General features: G+C 37.5%; 1 protein-coding gene across 3 annotated transcripts in view; it reads right to left on the reverse strand.

The window, feature by feature from the left end:
- Positions 1–24,140, reverse strand: part of THEMIS (thymocyte selection associated) — a 199,426-nt gene that overhangs the window by 125,269 nt on the left and 50,017 nt on the right. For 2 of the 3 annotated variants that reach the window (XM_070796142.1, XM_019967407.2), the window contains exon 3: positions 11,250–11,708. In XM_070796142.1, coding sequence (XP_070652243.1) covers positions 11,250–11,708 — 459 coding nt within the window. The remainder of the gene's footprint in view (positions 1–11,249; positions 11,709–24,140) is intronic. The other variant, XM_070796143.1, reaches the window with a different exon arrangement.

Genomic DNA, 24,140 nt, shown 5'->3' on the forward strand with positions numbered 1-24,140 from the left:
GAGTCAGACACGACTGAAGCGACTTAGCAGCAGCACATTTCTTAGGAAACAAGTAGAGTATGGGCTCCACAAAACTAAAGAAAACCAGAAAAGAATGTTATTTGAGTTAAGAAATTGCTAGTAAACACAGAAGCAATTTGAAGATAACCGCCAGGATGGTGTTAAATGGAAGTTCCAGTACAACGCTGTTATGGACTAAATGTTTGTGTCCCCCAGTATTCATATGTTGAAACTGACTCCCAATGTAGGGATACAGATGGCGGCACCTTTGGGAGGTGATTAGAATTAAAGTCATAAGGATAGATAAAATCATGGAGCCCTCATAAATGAGATTAGAGGCCTTATGAAAGTCACCAGAGGGTTTTCCTAGGTGGTGCAGTGATAAAGAACCCACCTTCAATGCAGGATATGCAGGAGACACGGGTTCGATCCCTGGGTAGGGAAGATGCCCTGGAGGAGGAAATGGTAACCCACTCCAGTATACTTGCCTAGAAAATACCATGGACAGAGGAGCCTGGCTGGCTACAGTCCATGGGGTCGCAAAGAGACATGACCAAGCAACCGAAGCTGCAAAAGTCACTAGAGGGAGACTTCCACAGGGGTCCACTGGTAAAGACTCTGTGCTTCCACTGTAAGGGGCATGGATTCGATCCCTGGTGGGGGAAGTTCCACATGCCATGTGGTGCAGCCAAAAGAAAATAAAAGAAATGTCACCAGAGTTTCCTTTCCATCTCTGCTCTGAACTGTGTGAGGATATTGTCAGCATGCAACCTGCAAGAGTTCCTCTTCAGAATTCGACTGTGCTGGCAACCTAATCTCAGACTTTCAGCCTCCAGAACTGTAAGAAACAAATGCCTGTTGCTTATAAACCCCCAGTTTACAGTATTTTTTAATTATAGCATCCCAACCTAAGCCAAGCACCTAAGCATTAGTTCTAGAGATCCACAGATACAGATTGGAGCGTGAGGTTGGAGAGTTCCAGCAGGATTAAAAATAAAAGATGTAGATCTCCTGACAGTTTGGGCTCTGGAAAATTGTAGAGAATAGTTTGTTGTTGTTTTTTTAACAAAGATGTTGGAACATACTTCAAGTCTTAGGAGAAGACTGAGGAAAATTAAGCAATGAAATAGTAAGGTCATTATTATAAAAAAATAAAGTTATAGAGAAGTGGAATTATGGTCATTATCTACCACCTGATTCAGCAATGAATTGTCACAGAAATGAAACTACTTAACCATAACTTACCATAAACTGAGAGAAAGGAGAAAGAGAAGAGAAAGTAGGAATATAAGACCATTAAATCTTCAGATCACAAGTGAAAGTCAGTAGTTTATGTCTAAAATTGATCGCTTGAAAAATAGCAATATCATATATTATTTGGAAATGTGAATGGCAATACAAGAAAGCAGGAGCAAAATATTTAAAGAAGTTACTTCAGAGTTGCAGAATGTAGGGGAAATTTGGGAATGATCAAGAATATGGGTTTGCTGATAACTTTGTCTTTTTACCACTATGTGATATTTCTGATTTGATAAAAATGGAATTTTTTTAAATAAATGAGAGAAAGAGTAAGTCTCAGAATACTGAAAGGTTGAGGCATTTTTTTCTTCATTTTTTTCTTCTGTCACCTATTATACAATATTCAGATACTGTCTTTCTGATAACACCATTTTGCTTGTATGATTTCAGCCCTCTGTGTTCATAAATGAACTAATATATCATATATTTGAGTGGAAACCTTTCCCCAGATTTTGAAAGGCACTAAGGTTTCTCTTAAAGCAAAATGCAACTTTATAACTTGTAAAATTTCCACTAGTAAAGAAACAACTATCAATCAATACATCAAAACATAACTTCATTAAAAAGTTTTAACGATCAAGATTTCTAGTTTTCTGAAGCAATTTTAAATGGCCGCTTCCATTTTTCATTTGGAAATATTATTCATTCCATCTGTTATACTAGTATGAATTCTATCTTTTTGTTAAAGGCACAAACTGATTTTGCTATGACTTATATGAAACCTGTAGTTAGAGGTCTTAGGTGGTTATTTATATCTCTTTCCCAAAGAGATTTAGTTTTTTAAAAAAATCATTAAATGTATGGTAAGAGTTAGAGAGGTTTGGCCTATAATGGAAATACAACCAAGAATTTCCAGAAACAAATATTTCATTTAAACACTTTCGGATACTTTTCTATTTTAGTGAAGTCTAAATTTTCCCGTTAATAATGTTAAAAACTAGCACCTGGAGTAGAATATCTTACATTTCTCTTTTCTCTATTTACTTGCTATGTTCTCTTTTCAACAAATCAATAATTTCATAGCTTCCTATAGTTCTCAATATTTTTCATTTTGCTTTTTGCTGTAAGGTTTCTCTAAGGTTCCCTGTTCCTAACCCAGATCTATTCTTTTTCTTGTCACTTCAGAAAAGGATTCAAGAGGAGTTTGAACTATGCTGGACACTCAAAGCCATTGAAAAATAACTTAGCAGACCACATACCCATGACTTCAAGGCAAGCTTAACTCTTAAATATAAAAAATAATAATAATAATGTAAAATAAGACCACAGTTAATTAAAAAACAGTCTAAATAATTATGTATAAAAAGAAACAGAATTACAGACGTAGAAAACAAACTTACGGTTACTAAGGGGTAAGAAGGAGGAGGGGTAAATTGGAAGATCAAGATTGACATACACACACAACTAGATATAAAATAGATAACTAATAAGGACCTACTGTATAGTACAAGGACCTCTACTCAATACTCTAATAGAAAATGGTCTGAAAAAGAGTGGATATATGTATAACTGACTCACTTTGCTGTATACGTGAAACTAGCATAACATTATAAATCAACTGTACTCCAATAACATTTTTAAAAGTAAATTGAAAATAAAATTTAAAGTCTACATTTTATCTTTAGAAGAAAAATGCCCATAATAACAATTTTTAAAATTGGACTTTTTGTGTTGAACACCCAGCATCCAATACTCTGCAGTCAGTATACAGATAAAACAGTCTCATACAGAATCCAGAATCCTGAAATTTCTATACAATAGAGCTAATGCTTAAAATAATCCCTAAAAATTAAAGATCCAGAATAATTAAAATCAAAATCCAATTTTAATATTATTAAAGAATAGAAATTGGATTAAAACCTTGTGGGAAGGATTTTAGTTTATCCAAAGGCAATTTCTTCTGGGACCTTAGTTATTAGTATGAAATCATATTTAAGTCCATCTAAACAATTCAGTTAATATCCCTTGCTCTTTGTCAATGTTAATATTTACTAAACAGCACCACTATTCAGCCAGCAAATCAAGCCAGAAGCTTGGAAATGAGATTAACTTCTTTCCACTTCCAATAGACCTTGAGCTCTGGTTGAATGTTCTGAAATACCCATTAAGAACAGCTGTCCCTCTTAGGTTACCACTATATTAGTACTCTGCCATAGAATAAGCAGCCTCACTACACTTCTATCTTGTTTATCCAGCTAGAAAATCTCTTAATTTGCCCTTTGGACAAAAGGCTGCATGGGCGCAGGAGGGCCTAGAGGAGCTATCCCACATGAAGGTCAGGAAGGGCGGCGGTGAGGAGATACCCCTTGTCCAACGTAAGGAGCAATGACAGCGCTTTGCTGGTGCAGTCGTGAAGAGATACCCCATGCCCAAGGTAAGAGAAACCCAAGTAAGACGGTAGGTGTTGCAAGAGGGCATCAGAGGGCAAACACACTGCAACCATACTCACAGATCACTAGTCAATCTAATCACACTAGGACCACAGCCTTGTCTAACTCAATGAAACTAAGCCATGTCTGTGGGGCAACCCAAGACGAGTGGGTCATGGTGGAGAGATCTGACAGAATGTGGTCCACTGGAGAAGGGAATGGCAAACCACTTCAGTATTCTTGCCTTTAGAACCCCGTGAACAGTATGAAAAGGCAAAATGATAGGATACTGAAAGAGAAACTCCCCGGGTCAGTAGGTGTCCAATATGCTACTGGAGATCAGTGGAGAAAGAACTCCAGAAAGAATGAAGGGATGGAACCAAAGCAAAAACAATACCTAGCTGTGGATGTGACTGGTGATAGAAGCAAGGTATGATGCTGTAAAGAGCAATATTGCAAGGAACCTGGAATATCAGGTCCATGAATCAAGGCAAATTGGAAGTGGTCAAACAAGAGATGGCAAGAGTGAATGTCGACATTCTAGGAATCAGTGAACTGAAATGGACTGGAATGGGTGAATTTAACTCATATGACCATTATATCTACTACTGCAGGCAGGAATCCCTCAGAAGAAATGGAGTGGCCATCATGGTCAACAAAAGAGTCCAAAATGCAGTACTTGGATGCAATCTCAAAAACGACAGAATGATCTCTGTTCGTTTCCAAGGCAAACCATTCAATATCACAGTAATCCAAGTCTATGCCCCAACCAGTAATGCTGAAGAAGCTGAAGTTGAACGGTTCCATGAAGACCTACAAGATCTTTTAGAACTAACACCCAAAAAGATGTCCTTTTCATTATAGGGGACTGGAATGCAAAAGTAGGAAGTCAAGAAACACCTGGAGTAACAGGCAAATTTGGCCTTGGAATACGGAATGAAGCAGGGCAAAGACTAATAGAGTTTTGCCAAGAAAATGCACTGCTCATAACAAACATCCTCTTCCAACAACACAAGAGAAGACTCTACACATGGACATCACCAGATGGTCAACACCGAAATCAGATTGATTATATTCTTTGCAGCCAAAGATGGAGAAGCTCTATACAGTCAGCAAAAACAAGACCAGGAGCTGACTGTGGCTCAGACCATGAACTCCTTATTGCCAAATTCAGACTGAAATTGAAGAAAGTAGGGAGAAACCACTAGACCATTCAGGTATGACCTAAATCTAAATCCCTTATGATTATACAGTGGAAGTGAGAAATAGATTTAAGGGCCTAGATCTGATAGATAGAGTGCCTGATGAAATATGGAATGAGGTTCGTGACATTGTACAGGAGACAGGGATCAAGACCATTCCCATAGAAAAGAAAAGCGAAAAAGCAAAATGGCTGTCTGGGGAGGCCTTACAAATAGCTGTGAAAAGAAGAGAAGCGAAAAGCAAAGGAAAAAAGGAAAGATATAAACATCTGAATGCAGAGTTCCAAAGAATAGCAAGAAGAGATAAGAAAGCCTTCCTCAGCGATCAATGCAAAGAAATAGAGGAAAACAACAGAATGGGCAAGGCTAGGCATCTCTTCAAGAAAATCAGAGATACCAAAGGAACATTTCATGCAAAGATGGGCTCAATAAAGGAGAGAAATGGTATGGACCTAACAGAAGCAGAAGATATTAAGAAGAGATGGCAAGAATACACAGAAGAACTGTACAAAAAAGATCTTCACAACCCAGATAATCACGATGGTGTGATCACTAACCTAGAGCCAGACATCCTGGAATGTGAAGTCAAGTGGGCCTTAGAAAGCATCACTACGAACAAAGCTAGTGGAGGTGATGGAATTCGAGTTGAGCTATTCCAAATCCTGAAAGATGATGCTGTGAAAGTGCTGCACTCAATATGCCAGCAAATTTGGAGAACTCAGCAGTGGCCACAGGACTGGAAAACGTCAGTTTTCATTCCAATCCCAAAGAAAGGCAATGCCAAAGAATGCTCAAACTACCACACAATTGCACTCATCTCACATTCTAGTAAGGTAATGCTCAAAATTCTCCAAGCCAGGCTTCAGCAATATGTGAACCGTAACTGCCTGATGTTCAAGCTGGTTTTAGAAAAGGCAGAGGAACCAGAGATCAAATTGCCAACATCCGCTGGATCATAGAAAAAGCAAGAGAGTTCCAGAAAAACATCTATTTCTGCTTTATTGACTATGCCAAAGCCTGTGACCGTGTGGATCACAATAAACTGTGGGAAATTCTGAAAGAGATGGGAATACCAGACCACCTGATCTGCCTCTTGAGAAATTTGTATGCAGATCAGGAAGCAACAGTTAGAACTGGACATGGAACAACAGATTGGTTCCAAATAGGAAAAGGAGTTCGTCATGGCTGTATATTGTCACCCTGCTTATTTAACTTATATGCAGAGTACATCATGAGAAACGCTGGACTGGAAGAAACACAAACTGGAATCAAGATTGCCGGGAGAAATATCAATAACCTCAGATATGCAGATGACACCACCCTTATGGCAGAAAGTGAAGAGGAACTCAAAAGCCCCTTGATGAAAGTGAAAGTGGAGAGTGAAAAAGTTGGCTTAAAGCTCAACATTCAGAAAACGAAGATCATGGCATCCGGTCCCACCACTTCATGGGAAATAGATGGGGAAACAGTGGAAACAGTGTCAGACTTTATTTTTCTGGGCTCCAAAATCACTGCAGATGGTGACTGCAGCCATGAAATTAAAAGACACTTACTCCTTGGAAGGAAAGTTATGACCAACCTAGATAGCATATTCAAAAGCAGAGACATTACTTTGCCAACAAAGGTCCATCTAGTCAAGGCTATGGTTTTTCCTGTGGTCATGTATGGATGTGAGAGTTGGACTGTGAAGAAGGCTGAGTGCTGAAGAATTGATGCTTTTGAACTGTGGTGTTGGAGAAGACTCTTGAGAGTCCCTTGGACTGCAAGGAGTTCCAACCAGTCCATTCTGAAGGAGATCAGTCCTGGGATTTCTTTGGAAGGAATGATGCTAAAGCTGAAACTCCAGTACTTTGGCCACCTCATGCGAAGACTTGACTCATTGGAAAAGACTCTGATGCTGGGAGGGATTGGGGGTAGGAGGAGAAGGGGACAACAGAGGATGAGATGGCTGGATGGCATCACTGACTCGATGGAAGTGAGTCTGTGTGAACTCCTGGTGTTGGTGATGGACAGGGAGGCCTGGCGTGCTGCGATTCATGGGGTCGCAAAGAATCGGACACGACTGAGTGACTGATCTGATCTGATCTGATCTGAATCCCTATTTAATCCCTTATTTAACCCATATATTTCAATACCCACCATGCCTGATTCTACTCCTCCATTGCATGTTTTGATGACTGTCTCAACCTACCTTCTCTTCTCTTTTCTCATGCCAGCTGCACTAGAACCACAATCTCTTGCTTATCTCCTTTCCTGTAAGCTGCATCTGCTTCCTCCAACGTTGTCCTCTCTTTCTCTACCTGCCCATCTCCTAGTCAGCCTTCAGATCTCAGTTTACATGTCATTTCCTCAGTGAAGGCTTTTGTGATACCTAACATAAATTCATTAAATATTGTAGCTATCTTGTTCATATATTTAGGTTCTGGGTTCACCTTCATTTGCATCTGCATTATAGGAGCTGCCAATGGTTTTAGAAAAACAACCAATTTTAAAATGAGAAAATGCTACCCATTATTTATGAAAATTGAGGAAAATCCCATTACCAATTTTGATTTTACATTTTGTGAAAGCTGCCAGAACACTAATGTAAGGTCTAAAGTTTACTGTGATCTCAATTTTTTGTCATATTGACCAGTTATTGACAAGAGTTAGAATCCAGGACTTCTGACTGAAAATACAGAACTCTTTGCTCCATACTTGCCCTGCTATGTGCCATAATCTTAAAAAGTCAAGGTGTTAATTTCTTTAGGATTACAAGGCTCTATACAGCTATTCCTATTTTAAAATGCAAAAATCTTAGGAAGATTATGCCATTTGCAGCAATATGAATGGACCTGGAGATTGTCACATTGAGTGAAGTAGGTCAGACAGAGAAGGAAAAGTATTTATGACATCCCTTATATGCAGAATCTAAAAAAAAATTATACAAATGAATTTATTTACAAAACAGACTCACAGACTTGGTGAATGAGAACTTACAGTTGCCAGGGGGAAAGGATCATGGGGAGGGATAGATATGGAGTTTGGGCTAAATGTATACACACTGCTATATTTAAAATGGATAACCAACAAGGACCTACTGTATAACACAGGGAACTCTGCTCAATGTTCTGTGGCAGCCTGGATGGGAGAGGAGTTTGGAGAATATATATATATATACACACACACACACATACACATATAGTTGAGTCCTTTTGCTGTCAATCTGAAACTACCACAATATTATTAATCAGCTATGCTCCAACATAAAATAAAAAGTTAAAAAACACAATTTTAAAAATATTATTAAGGTTACATACAAAAATACATTCACATGGGAAGACAGAAAGGAGAGTGGCAGGATAAGGATATGGGATTAAGATATACAAATTACTATATATAAAATAGGTAAGCAACAAAGATATATTGTACAGTACAAGGAAGTACAGCCTTATTTTGTAATAACTCTAAAGGTGGTATAATCTATAAAATACTGAATCACTATGCTGTATACCTAAAGCTAACATTATCAAATATATTTCAATATTTAACCCACACTTTTGTGTGAATTAATTTGTCACATTATTTTCCCTTAAGTCAGAGGAACTTTCAGCTGATAGGAAGATTTATGGATGGCAGTAAGGCAGTAAGGCAGTAATGGATGGCTAAAAAAAAAGAAAAAAGGCTCTCATAAAATAAGAGTAAGGGATACATTAAGGTAACTTTGCATCCTTATCACTTTTGACCATCTCCATACAAGAAAGCTATGTAAAATCCTAAAAGATGATGCTGTTAAAGTGCTGCACTCAATATGCCAGCAAATTTGGAAAACTCAGCAGTGGCCACAGAACTGGAAGAGGCCAGTTTTCATTTCAATCCCAAAGAGAGGCAATGCCAAAGAATGTTCAAAATACCATACAGTTGCACTCATTTCACATGCTAGCAAGGTAACACTCAAAATCCTTCAAACTAGGCTTCAACAGTGTGTGAACTGAGAACTTCCAGATGTATAAGCTGAATTTAGAAAAGGTGGAGGAACCAGAAATCAAATTGCCAACATCCATTGGATCATATAAAAAAACAACAGAATTCCAAAAAATTATCTATTCTGCTTCATTGACCATGATAAAGTCTTTGTGTGGACCACAATTGGAAAATTCTTAAAGAGATGAGGATACCAGACCACCTTACCTGACTCCTGTGAAACCTATATGTAGATGAGAAGCAACAGTTAGACCTGCTCATGGAACAATGGACTAGTTCAAAATTGGGAAAAGAGTACATCAAGGCTGTATATTGTCACCCTGCTTTTTAAAATTATATGCAGAGTACATAATGCAAAATGCGAAGCTGGATGAATCACAAGCTAGAATCAAGATTGCCAGGAGAAATACCAACAACCTCAGATATACATAGGATACCACTCTAAAGGCAGAAAATGAAGAGGAGCTAAAGAACCTCTTGATGAGGGTGAAAGAGCAAAGTGAAAAAGCTGGCTTAAAACTCAACATTCAAAAAACTAAGATCATGGCATTCAATCCCATCACTTCATGGCACACGGATGGGGAAAAGTGTGAACAGTGACAGATTTTATTTTCTTGGGTTCCAAAATCACTGTGCACAGTGACTGCAGACATGCAATTAAAAGATGTTTGCTCCTTGGAAGGAAAGCTATGACAAACCTAGATAGCATATTAAAAAGCAGAGACATCATTTTGCCAACAAAGGTTCATACAGTCAACACTATGCTTTTTCCAGTAGTCATGTATGGATGTGAGAGTTGGACTATAAAGAAAGCTGAGCACCGAAGAATAGGTGCTTTTGATCTGTGGTGTTGTAGAAGACTCTTGAGGGTCCCTTGGACAGCCAGGAGGCCAAAGCAGTCAATACTAAAGGAAATCAACCCTAAATATTCATTAGAAGGACTGGTGCTAAAGCTCCAATATTTTAGTCACTGATATGAAGAGTTGACTCATTGGAAAAGCCCCTGATGCTGGGAAAGACTGAGGGTAGGAGAAGGGGGCAAGAGAGAATGAGATGGTTGGAAGGCATCACTGACTCCATGACATGAGTTTGGGAAAACTCTGGGAGATATTGAGGGACAGGGAAGCCTGGTGTGCTGCAGTTCACGGGGTCACAGTCAGACACAACTTAGTGACTGAACAACAACAACAACAATAACAATATAAGAAAGCTTATTTCTAACCAACTATGCTGTGTTCTAAAATGTAACTCTTTTTTTTTTTACTGTGTTTAACTGGCAGTGATAAAAATAAATCAATATTTTAATCTGTCTGTACCTGACAATTACAGCATTTTACATTTGGATCAGTTCAGTTCAGTCACTCAGTCGTGTCCGACTCTTTGTGACCCCATAAATCGCAGCACGCCAGGCCTCCCTGTCCATCACCAACTCCCGGAGTTCACTCAAACTCACGTCCATCGAGTCGGTGATGCCATCCAGCCATCTCATCCTCTGTCGTCCCCTTCTCCCCCTGCCCCCAATCCCTCCCAGCATCAGGGTCTTTTCCAATGAGTCAACTCTTCGCATGAGGTGGCCAAAGTATCAGACTTTCAGCCTCAGCATCAGTTCTTTCAATGAACACCCAGGACTGGTCTCCTTTAGGATGGACTGGTTGGATCTCCTTGCAGTCCAAGGGATTCTCAAGAGTCTTCTCCAACACCACAGTTCAAAAGCATCCATTCTTCAGCACTCACCTTTCTTCACAGTCCAACTCTCACGTCCATACATGATCACTGGAAAAACCATAGCCTTGACTAGACAGACCTTTGTGAACAAAGTTGTCTCTGCTTTTGAATATGCTATCTAGGTTGGTCATAACTTTCCTTCCAAGAAGTAAGCGTCTTTTAATTTCATGGCTGCCATCACCATCTGCAGTGATTTTGGAGCCCCACCAAAATAAAATCTGACACTGTTTGCACTGCTTCCCCATCTATTTCCCATGAAGTGATGGGACCGGATGCCATGATCTTAGTTTTCTGAATGTTGAGCTTTAAGCCAACTTTTTCACTCTCCTCTTTCACGAGAAGCTTTTTAGTTCGTCTTCACTTTCTGCCATAAGGGTGGTGTCATCTGCATATCTGAGGTTACTGATATTTCTCCTGGCAATCTTGATTCCAGCTTGTGCTTCTTCCAGCCCAGTGTTTCTCATGATGTATATTTGGATAGCATTACACAATTTAAAATATTCATTTAAATGCATTATTGAATTTAATTCTTGAAACAAATACATGGCTTGCTTATTTACAGATGAGAATCTAACTCTCAATGGGCTTAATGGATAAGTAGGGACAGAGTTTCATTCTTTAGACTAAAATCTTCCTCTTTCCCAAACCCTACAAACTTGCTCATAAAGCATCATTCTCAGTAGATACTTACATTTCATCACAGCTTGAATTTCATAAACAGGCTTGAGAATCACAGCGCCATAAAAGCCTCTAGGGAATGGATTTGTTGAGTCCCACTTAGCTGAAAAACCTGTAAGTATCACAGTTCGTGTTCTGTTCTTGGGGATCTTCCATTGGATAATTTCCTTTAGGGTATAAATATGTTCATCTTCACACTCATAGAACTCTCCTTCTTGTGACAAAGGCAAAGTAAATGAGTGATTTTGAGGATTCCTTAGCACACTACAGTTTACCATTATTTCTCCATTGATCTCTTCCACTGAGTTGAGCATGATTCGCTCACCTTTCTTTATGATGAGATTCTCTAGTTTTATATCCTTCTGATGATAGAAGCAAGGATGATTCGGTCTACTTGGTCTAATATGGTTGGCTTTTGTAATCTCTTCCATAGTGAGGTATGGAGTTGTATCAGCCACAATCTTAAAAAGACCTGCGAACAGAATTCTGTGAATTAAAAAGAGTTCTTAACAATGAAAGTTCTCATAAGTAAATCACAGTGAGAGAGTTATAAAGCAAGTAAAACATAGCATTTAAAAGTAATGTACCTTTTTTGAAAAATTAGAGATAGTTGTTTTAACCCCGAATTCTTCTAGGGTATATCTTAATGTATTATCTGTAGGCTGGATTGTTAGATCCAGACGGGTCTCATAGATGGAAACAAGGGGAAAATATTTTGAAATAGGAAAGACGCACTTCTTGAAAATTAAATCTGCATGAAATACTGGCTCTCTCCTAACTACATGTGTGATCTTAAGCAAGGCACTTAATCTCTCAAGATCACATTTTTAACTTTTAAAATGAAAGGTCTAGATTAGATGAGTATTTCCATATATATTCTCTGGAAACACCAAAATTAAAAGATATTCCAGTAGGAAACTGTTTCATGGTCAAGTTAACAATTGCAAAGCTATTAGCTGGAACTTGACCATGCTGATGACTGTATAACATCATGAATGAACTTAATGACACTAAATTGTACACTTTAAAGTGGTAAATTTGATGATATGCATATTTTACCATAAGAAAAAGTATCTACCTTTTTCCAAGTAATTTGAAATTTCTCAGAAACTTTAGATGCACTATGACTCATAAGAGAGGAATATAACATGAAGAATTTCCCAAATTTCTTTCATCATAAAACTCTTAGAGAAACATTCATTAATAAATTACAAAACAGTATATCATATGTATTAGTTACTCACATAACTCTCATTGGGAAATGCCAGGTTAGGAAGTTGTTCTGGATTGAAATCTCTTGATTATATATCATTCATTCTTTCTGTTACTGCTCTAATTTTTTCCTAGTTTCACTATTTCAAATTTTTTCTTCCAGTACTATTGGGACAGTCAAGTAACACAGATTTTTATGTTTGCAAGTTTAAATTTAATTCTTCTCTTTCAATTATTTTGCATTTATTTCATAGGCACATCTGTTTTGTAACACTACCAGAAATTTAATTATTGAATAAATTTCATTAAATTCCAAAGAAAGTAAGGACAAAGGAAAAATTAGGTAACTGCTTGCTTAACTCCAAAGTAAATTAAGAAAATATTACATAATAGCATCCACTTAGAAGGCAGCATCTAAAGAACCCTAGAAGAATGATATAGCTTAGAAAAGTTATTTTGTCACTTAGTCAAAAATACAGTCCAGTTAAATTTATCTTTATATCCAATTATTATTAACCAGATTAAAATGTTTTTTACATGTATTTTGGGTTAGGGTACAAAGATTTATGTTGCTATTTTACTCAAAGAAAAAAAATACAGGATTTTGATTGTTTTTAAATATAAATGTTCTGAAAAAGTATGTGATGCAATCCTAAGACTGAGGAAGATAGCATGTGCAATCTGTCCTGAAAACTTTTATAGATCAAATAGTGTTCATCCTCTGCATGGTGTGCTTGAAGACAGTAAGGGAAAAAACATTTACTTTGAAGGAGCTTCTTATTTTGTTATGTCTTGTATCAGGGAAAATCCAATAAAACAGTACTCTTGAATTCCCGGCAGTAACTGAATGTGTGTGTGTGTGTGCATCCGTGTGCAAGTGTATGCGCATGTTTAGTCTTATTTGTCTCCATGGGAAGATTTATTTCTAAGCGTCCACAGGCATTATAAGGGTATAAAAAATTGAGCAGTTTTTCTGAAATAAGTTTAAATAATAGCTACCTAGAATCTCATAAGCGTAGAGAAATATAGTTTTATTTCTATCCTAGCTGTATTGATGACATAAGTCACAGAAGAATTAATTCAGCATCTTCTTTCCTGGGGAATTGGGTTCACCTAAGGTAATAACAGACCCAAAATGTTATGAAGTAGAAAAGCCTGAAACCCTAGGGCCACTATTATTTCAAGTTAATCACACATTTCAGAGCTGTCTTGTTGGATGTCTCTATTGCAAGAAAAATCTATCTAAGAAATTTGTGTGTTTTTCCTTAGAAGATGATTAAGGACACAGTTTAGCATACTAAATGGCAGAGTATATTAAAATATTTTATTAACTTGTTTCTTTATATATTATTGGAGCCAGTCCAAGAGTCTCTCCTTATAAACATCCATTCAATATCATATATACTAGTTTCAAGTATATAGAAATATATATCTATACACATACATATGAAAGTGAAAGTGAAAGTCACTCAGTTGTGCCGACTGTTTGCCACCCCATGGACTGACTATACAGGCCATGAAATTCTCCAGGCCAGAATACTGGAGTGGGTAGCCTTTCTCTTCTCCAGGGCATCGTCCCAACCCAGGGATTGAAACCAGGTCTCCCACATTGTAGGCAGATTCTTTACCAGCTGAGCCACAAAGGAAGCCCAAGAATACTGGAGTGGGTAGCCTATCCCTTCTCCAGTGGATCTTCCCAGCCCAGGAATTGAACCGGGGTCCTCCTGCATTGCAGGCAGATTCTTTACCAACTGAGTCATGAGGGAAGCCCTGCATATACATATATATATGAATTATATAATACTGGAACTATAATTTCATAATAAACTAAAGCAATATAGTTTTATAGTGGAGAAAATATAATCTATTATTTTTTCAAAACAAAACAAAACATATTTCAGGAGCTGGGTGATAATTACAGTGATAATAAAATAAGACAATATATAATCTTAACACTTTAACTTAAAAAGCAGAAAGAAAATAGATTTCTATTCCAAATTTGATTGTCACCTATTAAAATGGATGGGCTTCCCAGGTGGCACTACTGGTAAAGAACTCACTTGCCAGTGCAGGAGACACAAGAGACATGAGTTCAATTCCCGGGTTGGAAAGATCCTTTGGAGGAGGGGAAGGCAATCCACTCCAGTGTTCTTGCCTGGAGAATTCCCATGGATAGAGGAGCCTGGTAGGCTACAGTCCATAGGGTTGCAAAGAGTTGTACACTACTGAATCAATTTAGCACACATGCAAAAAGGATACTACTCTTATTTTACTTAGGAGAAATCACTAATATGGAGTGTGTCTCTTGAGAAACAAAAATTATAAGGAAATGTAATCAGCTGGTCTGTTGAAAATTAGTCAGTAAGTAAATTTAGTCTTTGAGATCTTAATCCTGAATCTTAGGCTTTTGGGAAGTTTATATTTTTATCTAATTCTTAATGATCTGCAATCATTATTATTAATGGTAACAACTGAAATTTGCTTAAAAAGTAACAAATTTGAACAATTTTTTTCATATGCATCATTTATAATCTTTTAAGAACAGTAAAATAAATACTACCAAGGAATATAAAAAGTCATGATTTTCTCAGTCATGGCTATAGAATCTCAACTCAGACCTTTGAAATCCAAATGTCATAATCTTACCTACACACCAGGCTACCTCCCTTTTGCACAAATGACTTACAAGGACACTGTCTATGAAAACATATTTATTCCAGTTCACAAAAAAATGTGTATGATCTTACAAGTAGGCCCTTGCTTTCCACTGATCAGCCTTTCTAGACCCTCCAATATGAAAAGAGCTAAAATAAATTCCTGGTTCACTGTGCAGAATTTACACTCATCAGACTTTTTCCTACTTTTTCCTTTACCTCATCAATTCTCATACAAATAGGGAGAAATTTTTTAAAACACAAAATTTCCAACTGTATACTACAATACTATTTATATTCGAATTGTATATTCACATAAGATCACTGTGAAGAGTTCACAATCTTTTTTCCTCATCTAATCTCTAACTCAGATAAGCTGATGACACCACCCTTATGGCAGAAAGTGAAGAACTAAGGAGCCTCTTGATGAAAGTGAAGGAGGAGAGTGAAAAAGTTGGCTTGGAGCTCAACATTCAGAAAGCCAGAATCATGGCATCTGATCCCATCACTTCATAGCAAATAGATGGGCAAACAGTGGAAACAGTGACAGAGTTTATTTTGGGGCGCTCCAAAAGCACTGCAGATGGTGACTGCAGCCATGAAATTACAAGACGCTTGCTCCTTGAAGAAAGGCTATGACCAAACTAGACATCATATTAAGAAGCAGAGACATTACTTTGCCAGCAAAGGTCTATCTAGTCAAAGGTATGGTTTTTCCAGTAATCATGTACAGATGTGAGAGTTGGGACTATAAAGAAAGCTGAGCGCTGAAGAACTGATGCTTTTGAACTGTGGTGTTAGAGAAGACTCCTGAAAGTCCCTTGGACAGCAAGGAGATCCAACCAGTCCATCCTAAAGGAAATCAGTCCTGAATATTCATTGGTAAGACTAATGTTGAAGCTGAAACTCCAATACTTTGGCCACCTGATGTGAAGACCTGACTCATTTGAAAAGACCCTGATACTGGGAAAGATTGAAGGCAGGAGGAGAAGGGGTAACAGAGGATGAGATGGTTGGATGGCATCACCAACTCAATGGACATGAGCTTGAGTAAACTCCAGGAATTGGTGATGGACAGGGAAGCCTGGCGTGCTGCAGTCCATGGGGTTGCAAAGAGTCAGACACGACTGAGGGACTGAACTGAAATGAACTGAACTGAATCTCTAGCTTGCTTTCACAGTTCCAACCAAACATATCCCTCCAACTCTGAGAAAAGGAATCCTAGAGTGAACTTTATGAACTAATTCTCATTTTCCTCTCATACCTTCAAAATTAGGATATTAATATATTAGCAGCTTAGAATATGCTGGAAATTTCCCTCATGATAGAATTCAATTTTCTGAATAATAATATGAAGTAGCTAGAAATAAAAAACAAACACTTCACAAATCAGCACAGGAAAGTCTAAAGAGATACCATAAATTCTCTATCATCTCACAGCACGTAAAATACACAGTAGGATTCTGTGTCTCTAAAGCTCAAGGGCTTAATCACAAGGTTACACATTTAAACCTTTCACTATTATTTGGAGCCATAAATTGTTTGTCTAGCTTTTCACTCTCCTTTTGGGTGCAGAAATTCTTAGAACTTCTTAAAACAAGCAAGATGAGAAAGTGAACTTACTGATATTTAAGACATTGATTGGCACTAGTTTCATCTCTTCATATATCAGGTGGCCACATGCCTGTAGGTGTAGGCATGTGGGAGTCCAGGGAACTGAACAAGCTGATGGGGCTGACAACACTGCCTATCAGATCATGTACTCTGAGTGTGCAGCAGATCACCTGGCCATATGTTAAGTGGGTTTGCAGAATATACTATCACTGTTTTTAAATAAAATAAATCTCACCAAATGGATAAACGACTTCACACACTTCTTGCAAAAAAAATTGTGTATTGAAAATAAAATAAAAATAAAAATAAATATAATAATATTTAAAATATTAAAATAAATAAAAATAAATATAAAAATAAAATAAAAACTAATACAACACAAACAAGGAGAAAAAAATGATGAAGCTGACATTTCTACTCTCACTCAAGTTTTTCTTTAGCCATATTATGAAATAAAACGACACTCTAGTCTAATAAAATATGAAAGGTGGCTGAAATTTCTTTAACACTTTAAAGTTGTCAAAATGTAGATTTATATCCATTATCATCATAGAGAAATTAGTCTTTGAGATATAGGTTGCTGCTGCTGCTGCTGCTAAGTCGCTTCAGTCGTGCCCGACTCTGTGCAACCCCATAGACGGCAGCCCACCAGGCTCCCCCGTCCCTGGGATTCTCCAGGCAAGAACACTGGAGTGGGTTGCCATTTCCTTCTTCAATGCATGAAAGTGAAAAGTGAAAGCGAAGTCACTCAGTCGTGTCTAACTCTGTGCGATCCCATGGACTGCAGCCCACCAGGCTCCTCCATCCATGGGATTTTCCAGGCAAGAGTACTGGAGTGGGGTGCCATTGCCTTCTCCAGAGATATAGGTTAACAATACATAAAATATATATGCAAGCACATAATTTTAAATAAATACATATATATTTGAGATACTGCTCAAAACTTTCCAATGGACTGATCTATGTGAAGAAGAACATTTAGAGACAAATCAAAAGTGTTTGTTGTACAAAGATATGATGTACTTTTTGTCTTGTGTCTTGTCTCTCTGCCAGTACAGTCTCTTTGCCAGTAAAGCAAACTGTATTTCACTTATTTTTGTGAGGGTATATGCCTCTGCCTCTTAAAATGGCACTTTGTCCTGCAATCAAATTCTTTTTTATTTTTTTATTTTATTTTATTTTTAAACTTTACATAATTGTATTAGTTTTGTCAAATATCAAAATGAATCCGCCACAGGTATACATGTGTTCCCCATCCTGAACCCTCCTCCCTCCTCCCTCCCCATACCATCCCTCTGGGCCGTCCCAGTGCACTAGCCCCAAGCATCCAGTATCGTGCATCGAACCTGGACTGGCAACTCGTTTCTTACATGATATTTTACATGTTTCAATGCCATTCTCCCAAATCTTCCCACCCTCTCCCTCTCCCACAGAGTCCATAAGACTGTTCTATACATCAGTGTCTCTTTTGCTGTCTCGTACACTGGGTTATTGTTACCATCTTTCTAAATTCCATATATATGCATTGGTATACTGTATTGGTGTTTTTCCTTCTGGCTTACTTCACTCTGTATAATAGGCTCCAGTTTCATCCACCTCATTAGAACTTATCAAATTCTTAAGGATCCCTGTTATTTTATACTTGCTTATGTAAGTTTTTTATTCTGCATTTTCCTATTATTTTGTTATATTCCCAAGGTAATTCTTAAGTCAGGATATCCTACAAAAACTATCTTCTTCAATACTACCCCAAATTTGGTATTTTGACTAGAAATTTTAGTTCAATTATCTCTACTTAATTTCAGATTTAATGAGATGCATGAAATACCCTATCAAAGCAAAAAACCCCACAAAATTCTTGGGCAAAGTAATGAAATGTAATAATATTAACATCCAAGCTGTAAAAAACTTTTTCAGATTTCTCAATTATAGGATTATTGAAAATCATCAACTGATAAGTGATTCTAACAATCTTGACAGAAGTCTCTAAGAGTAGCAAAAAAGGAACGCATGGAAAGTCAAAGTTCGTAAGAAAATTTTGCATAGGAATTTAATGGGGTATTTAGGGGGGGAGAAGACATATCTAGATGGTGACCAAGTCTGTTAAATGTTAAATGCTAAGTGAGGATGTAGATTCCTATGTTTGAATGTCTTTACATGTATAATGAAATCAGAATTATCTATAATAGCTATTAATGGTTTTTAATAGTTCTTTTACTTGGGGGTAAAAAATAATAAATCATAAAATCTTTTGATTCATTTTTACTTTAATGGTTCAAACACCACATGAAAAACACTCTTATTTTCCCACTAAGTCCTTAAAAGGTTTGACTATGCATATCTAACACATTTGAGATATTTAGCAAATAACTCATGTAAATAATGCTAGATTCTAAAATCAAATGATATAATTTTATGTCTATACCTAAAACTCTGTTATAATCATGGCTTTATTAATAAAAGTACCATATATCCTTGTTCATGTTAAAACTTTGTCTCTACTAAACAGCGAGAATGAGTAATAGACCTAGGATGAAGTGAGAAGATGTGAGAAATTTTTCTTTTCATGAATTTTGACAAGAGCACAGTTCTCTGGACTCTTGCAGTTCTGCAGAGCACTGCCCCTTTTATTATAAGAATACACACACAAAGAGGCTTCAGGACTGGAAAGAACCCCCATAGACAATTAGTCCCCTCAAATCTTTCATAAGGCTTTATTAGGAGGATAATCGAAATATTACAGATTTACTATTTCTGGCCCTTGGTGATTTCAGGCACTAGCATTTTCAGGGCCAGCAACATACTACTATTCCAACAGTAAAGTAAAGTAGTCAGAGTAAGAATTTTTGATTCAAACAGTTTAATTTTGACCTCAGTCCTTCCCCCACTGTGTAAAGTTGAGAACTTAGATTCTCAAGTTATAATTTCCTTTTCTGTAAAATGGAGAATATTGTATCATCCTCCTCATAAAGTCATTCTGATGATTAAATGAGTCAATACATGTAACACACTTAGATAGCACTTAATACATAGCAAGCACCAAAAAAGGAAAAAAACAAAAAAATAATAGCTATTCTTTCACCTCATTTTCTTTCACTCTGGAGTTCTAAGCCATTGTAGGATGGTTATAACATCAGAGAGACTAACACTTATAGGGCAGAAGACTACACACTAGGTATTTCAGTTTGGGTCAAATTAGATGAGACAAAATATGCAGAATCCACAATTCAGTAGTAAGTGACACAGGCCGAGTAAAACTAATTCCCAGCAACCATTGTAGATTATGCCAGAGTGTTTATTTATGGAAAAGCGCCTCAGGTGACTTCTTTAGCTGGACTGCCTTTGGGGAAATATTTCCAGGTGGCTTTGAGGAGTCTGTCTGACTCCGTGCTTCGATAAATTTGCTTAGAATTTAACCATCATAATATTATGCTCATAATAAGCTGATTATAGGGAGATGTAAGCACATTTTAAATGCAGATATTGCGCTGGTTGTAGCTATTCACAAGGTATACATTATACACAGTTGCTGAAGTTCCCTTGAAGAAAAGAAGCAGCAAAATGCCAAGGCATTTTTGAAAATGTGTTTTATTCATGGCTCTGAAGGGTAGTTGAAGCCAATTGAGGGAGGAGTATACCCTCCCTCTATTTTAATGATCTTAATTTTGCTAATGGAAAGAGTTTGGGAGCCATGTGGTGCTGATTGTGTTGTTCAGTATTGATGCTGCTTGCAAATTAAATGTACCTAAGTAGCCACCTGTTTATGCTTATGATTATGTAAAGCCCCATATGTTTCCCTCTCTACACATGGGAGGTAAATATTGAAAAAATTATTCTGGTGTGAAGGGTGAAAACAGCAGCAATTCTTCTATAACTGTCAACATATGCTGTGGTGTTTCCTTTAATGTTGTGCTTTTTCTGACATATTTGCTGATTTTTACCATGCAGTGTTCAAAAAAATCTGTTATCCATGGTTATACAAAACAATTAAAAATCAGTTTACATTAAATTCAAATTAGGAAGAGATATAGTTTTCCAATGTAACCATAAGTTCTAAATGGATTTCAGAGCTTATGATTTAAATAGATTTTGATTTGCACAATAAAGAAAACCAAACATTTTTTTCTAAATTCACCAGCATGTATAAAGGAATATTTTCTTCCTAAGCACATCCTCTTGATCCCATATTAGTAGGCAACCAAAATAACTCAAATAACATAAATTTGAAAATCCCACCTGAAATTGGCAATGGCTCTTCAGTTGGGAATACCACCATAATTCCCACTGGATTGGCTCTGAAAATTTTTCCTGAACCTCATACAAAAGATCTGACCTGGTACTTGGTCAGCAAGAGCTCATGAGCAGTTTTTGAGATGAGCCTCGTTAGAGCGCTGGGAGATCTGGCAAGGTTTAACACCTTTGAAACTAGTTCAGACTATTCAGATTTTGGCCCTGAAAATAATTTGCAAAAGAGATCAGAGAGACTGGATTTGCTGTTGATGATCACTTTAGACACTGCAGATAAACAAACTGGAGCTCCATATGTTTTATATCTGACTGAGAGGGATTTAAATGTCGATTGTCTAGCAGCCTAGACATGACCGTCTCTAACTTCCCAATAAAGTAATGCAAAAAGGCACAGAGTATGTTAGAAAAAAGATGAAAATTAACCTCATCATCAAAAACTAAGTGTAACAGACCAACTCCCCTACTTCAAAAAAAGCAGTCAAATTGGGCCTCTTATTAGTTTTTGCGGCTGCTGCTGCTGCTAAGTCGCTTCAGCCGTATTCGACTCTTGGTGACCCCATGGACTGTAGCCTACCAGGCTCCTCCATCCATGGGATTTTCCAGGCAAGAGTACTGGAGTGGGGTGCCATTGCCTTCTTCGCTTATTAGTTTCTCAGTCAGTTCAGTTCAGTCGCTCAGTTGTATCCGACTCTTTGCGACCCCATGAATCGCAGTACACCAGGCCTCCCTGTCCATCATCAACTCCCAGAGTTCACACAAACTCATGTCCATCGAGTCAGTGATGCCATCCAGCCATCTCATTCTCTGTCATCCCCTTCTCCTCCTGCCCCCAATCCCTCCCAGCATCAGAGTCTTTTCCAATGAGTCAACTCTTCGCATGAGGTGGCCAAAGTACTGGAGTTTCAGCTTTAGCATCATTCCTTCCAAAGAACACCCAGGACTGATCTCCTTTAGAATGGACTGGTTGGATCTTCTTGCAGTCCAAGGGCCTCTCAAGAGTCTTCTCCAACACCACAGTTCAAAAGCATCAATTCTTTGGTGCAGTGGAATGTAATTGGCAGAAGTTTTATTGAATGTGATTTGGCAATATGCATCAAAACTTTAAAAACATTTTTACTTTTGAAGTCATAATTTTATGTATATGAAATCATAATAATCACAAGTGCAGACAAAACTTTAGCTAGAAGACTGTTCTAATGAAATTGCATAAATGATCATGTTTGGAATGGATTTATTATGGTATAGCCACATGATGGACCATTATATAGAAAATAAAAATCATGTTTTGAAGAATATTTAATGACATTGGCAAGTCCTCACAAATATGTTTATTTTTCATATGAAAACATGTGTCTATATGTGTGTAGGTGTACAATGCACTTGTAAACAATGGAAGGGAATGCACTACATATTAATGCTAAATAGCTCTAGTGATGAGACTATAGCTCCCTGAATTTTCTTCCATTTTCTACATTTACTTCTTTGCATTTTCTTCCATTTTCTAAGTTTCTACAAGATATATGTGGCATCTGCAAAGTTAGAAGAAATCAGTATATTTTATAACTTTAAAAAGTTGTATTCCTTATGGTTGGATGGCATCACCAATACAATGGACATGGGTTTGGGTGGACTCCGGGAGTTAGTGATGGACAGGGAGGCCTGGCATGCTGTGGTTCATGGGGTCGCACAGATTCGGATACGACTGAGCGGCTGAACTGAACTGAATTGATTTCTTATGTTCCTACAAATACTCTCATGAAATTTATAGCAGCTTTAGTTATAGTTGTCAAAACTTAAAAGCAACTAAGATGTCCTTCAGTAAGTGAATGGATATATAAACTATGGTACAACCAGACAATGTAATATTATTCAGTGCTAAAGAGAAATGAGCTATAAAGACACAAAAAGACATAGAGGAACCTCAAATGTATATTACTAAGTGAAAGTAACCAATCTGAAAAGACTACATAGTCCACTATTTCAACTGTATGATATTTTGGAAAAGGCAAAACTATGAATACAGTGTAGTGGTGAAGAATCTGCCTGCCAATGCAGGAGACACAAGAGATGTGAGTTCAATCTCTGGATCCTGAAGACCTCTTGGAGTAGGAAATGGCAACCCACTCCAGTATTCTTGCCTGGGAAATCCCATGGAGAGAAGAGCCTGGTAGGTCACAGTCTAGGAGGTCACAAAGAGTCGGACACAACTGAGTAGACACACACACACACACACACACACACACACACACACACACACACACTGTTCTCTTTTTTGACTTTCATTTGGGCTGCCCAGGTTGTGCAGTGATAAAGAATCCACCTGCCAATGCAGGAGATGCAAAAGATGTGAATTCAATCCCTGGGTTGGGAAGATTGTCTGGAGTAGGAAATGGCAGTCCACCCCAGTATTCTTGCCTAGAAAACTCCATGGATAGATGATCCTGATGGGCCATAGTCCATGGGGTTGCAAAGAGTAGGACATGACTGAGAGACTGAGCGCATAGCACACATGGAAACAGTGAAAAAAAAAAAAACAATGGTTGCCAGAGGTTTGGGGGAAGAGATGAAGAGACCAGACACAGAGGATCGTTAGGGCAGTGAAAATACTCTAATATGATTACATAATGGTGAATACATATCATTTTTTTAAGCCCTTAGGACACACAGCACCAAGAGTAAAGCACAATGTAAACCATGAACCTCAATGACTGTGATGTGTCAAGTATGATGTGCCAATTGTAACCAGTGTACCACTCTGGGAGGAGATCGAGGAGGCTAGGTCTATGCAGAGGCAGGGTGTGTGTGGGACATCTCTGTACTTCATGTCAAGTGTGTTATGAAAACCTAAAATTGCTCTAAAAAATAAAATATTAAAAATCTTTTCTTCAATGACATAAACTCTAAATCTCTGATATATAACTAAATATAAGTACAGCAATGTTCTTTAGCAACATCTACTTCAAGAAATGAAGCCCTGAGTAGACAATTTGGGTGGACAGTCCAGTCTGGTTCCTCTCATAAGAGTCCATGTTGGTACTGCTGAGGCAACACCATAAGGAGCTTTGAAGGAATTGTTCATGAAAAAGAAGGAGATGGTAAGAGCAAAAAGTGATGACATAGATTTTTTGAAGAAGTGCTTACAATATTAATATTATGAGAACTTATAGAATAGTGCC

Source organism: Bos indicus, chromosome 9 (assembly GCF_029378745.1).
Source record: "Bos indicus isolate NIAB-ARS_2022 breed Sahiwal x Tharparkar chromosome 9, NIAB-ARS_B.indTharparkar_mat_pri_1.0, whole genome shotgun sequence".
Lineage (NCBI taxonomy): Eukaryota > Metazoa > Chordata > Mammalia > Artiodactyla > Bovidae > Bos > Bos indicus.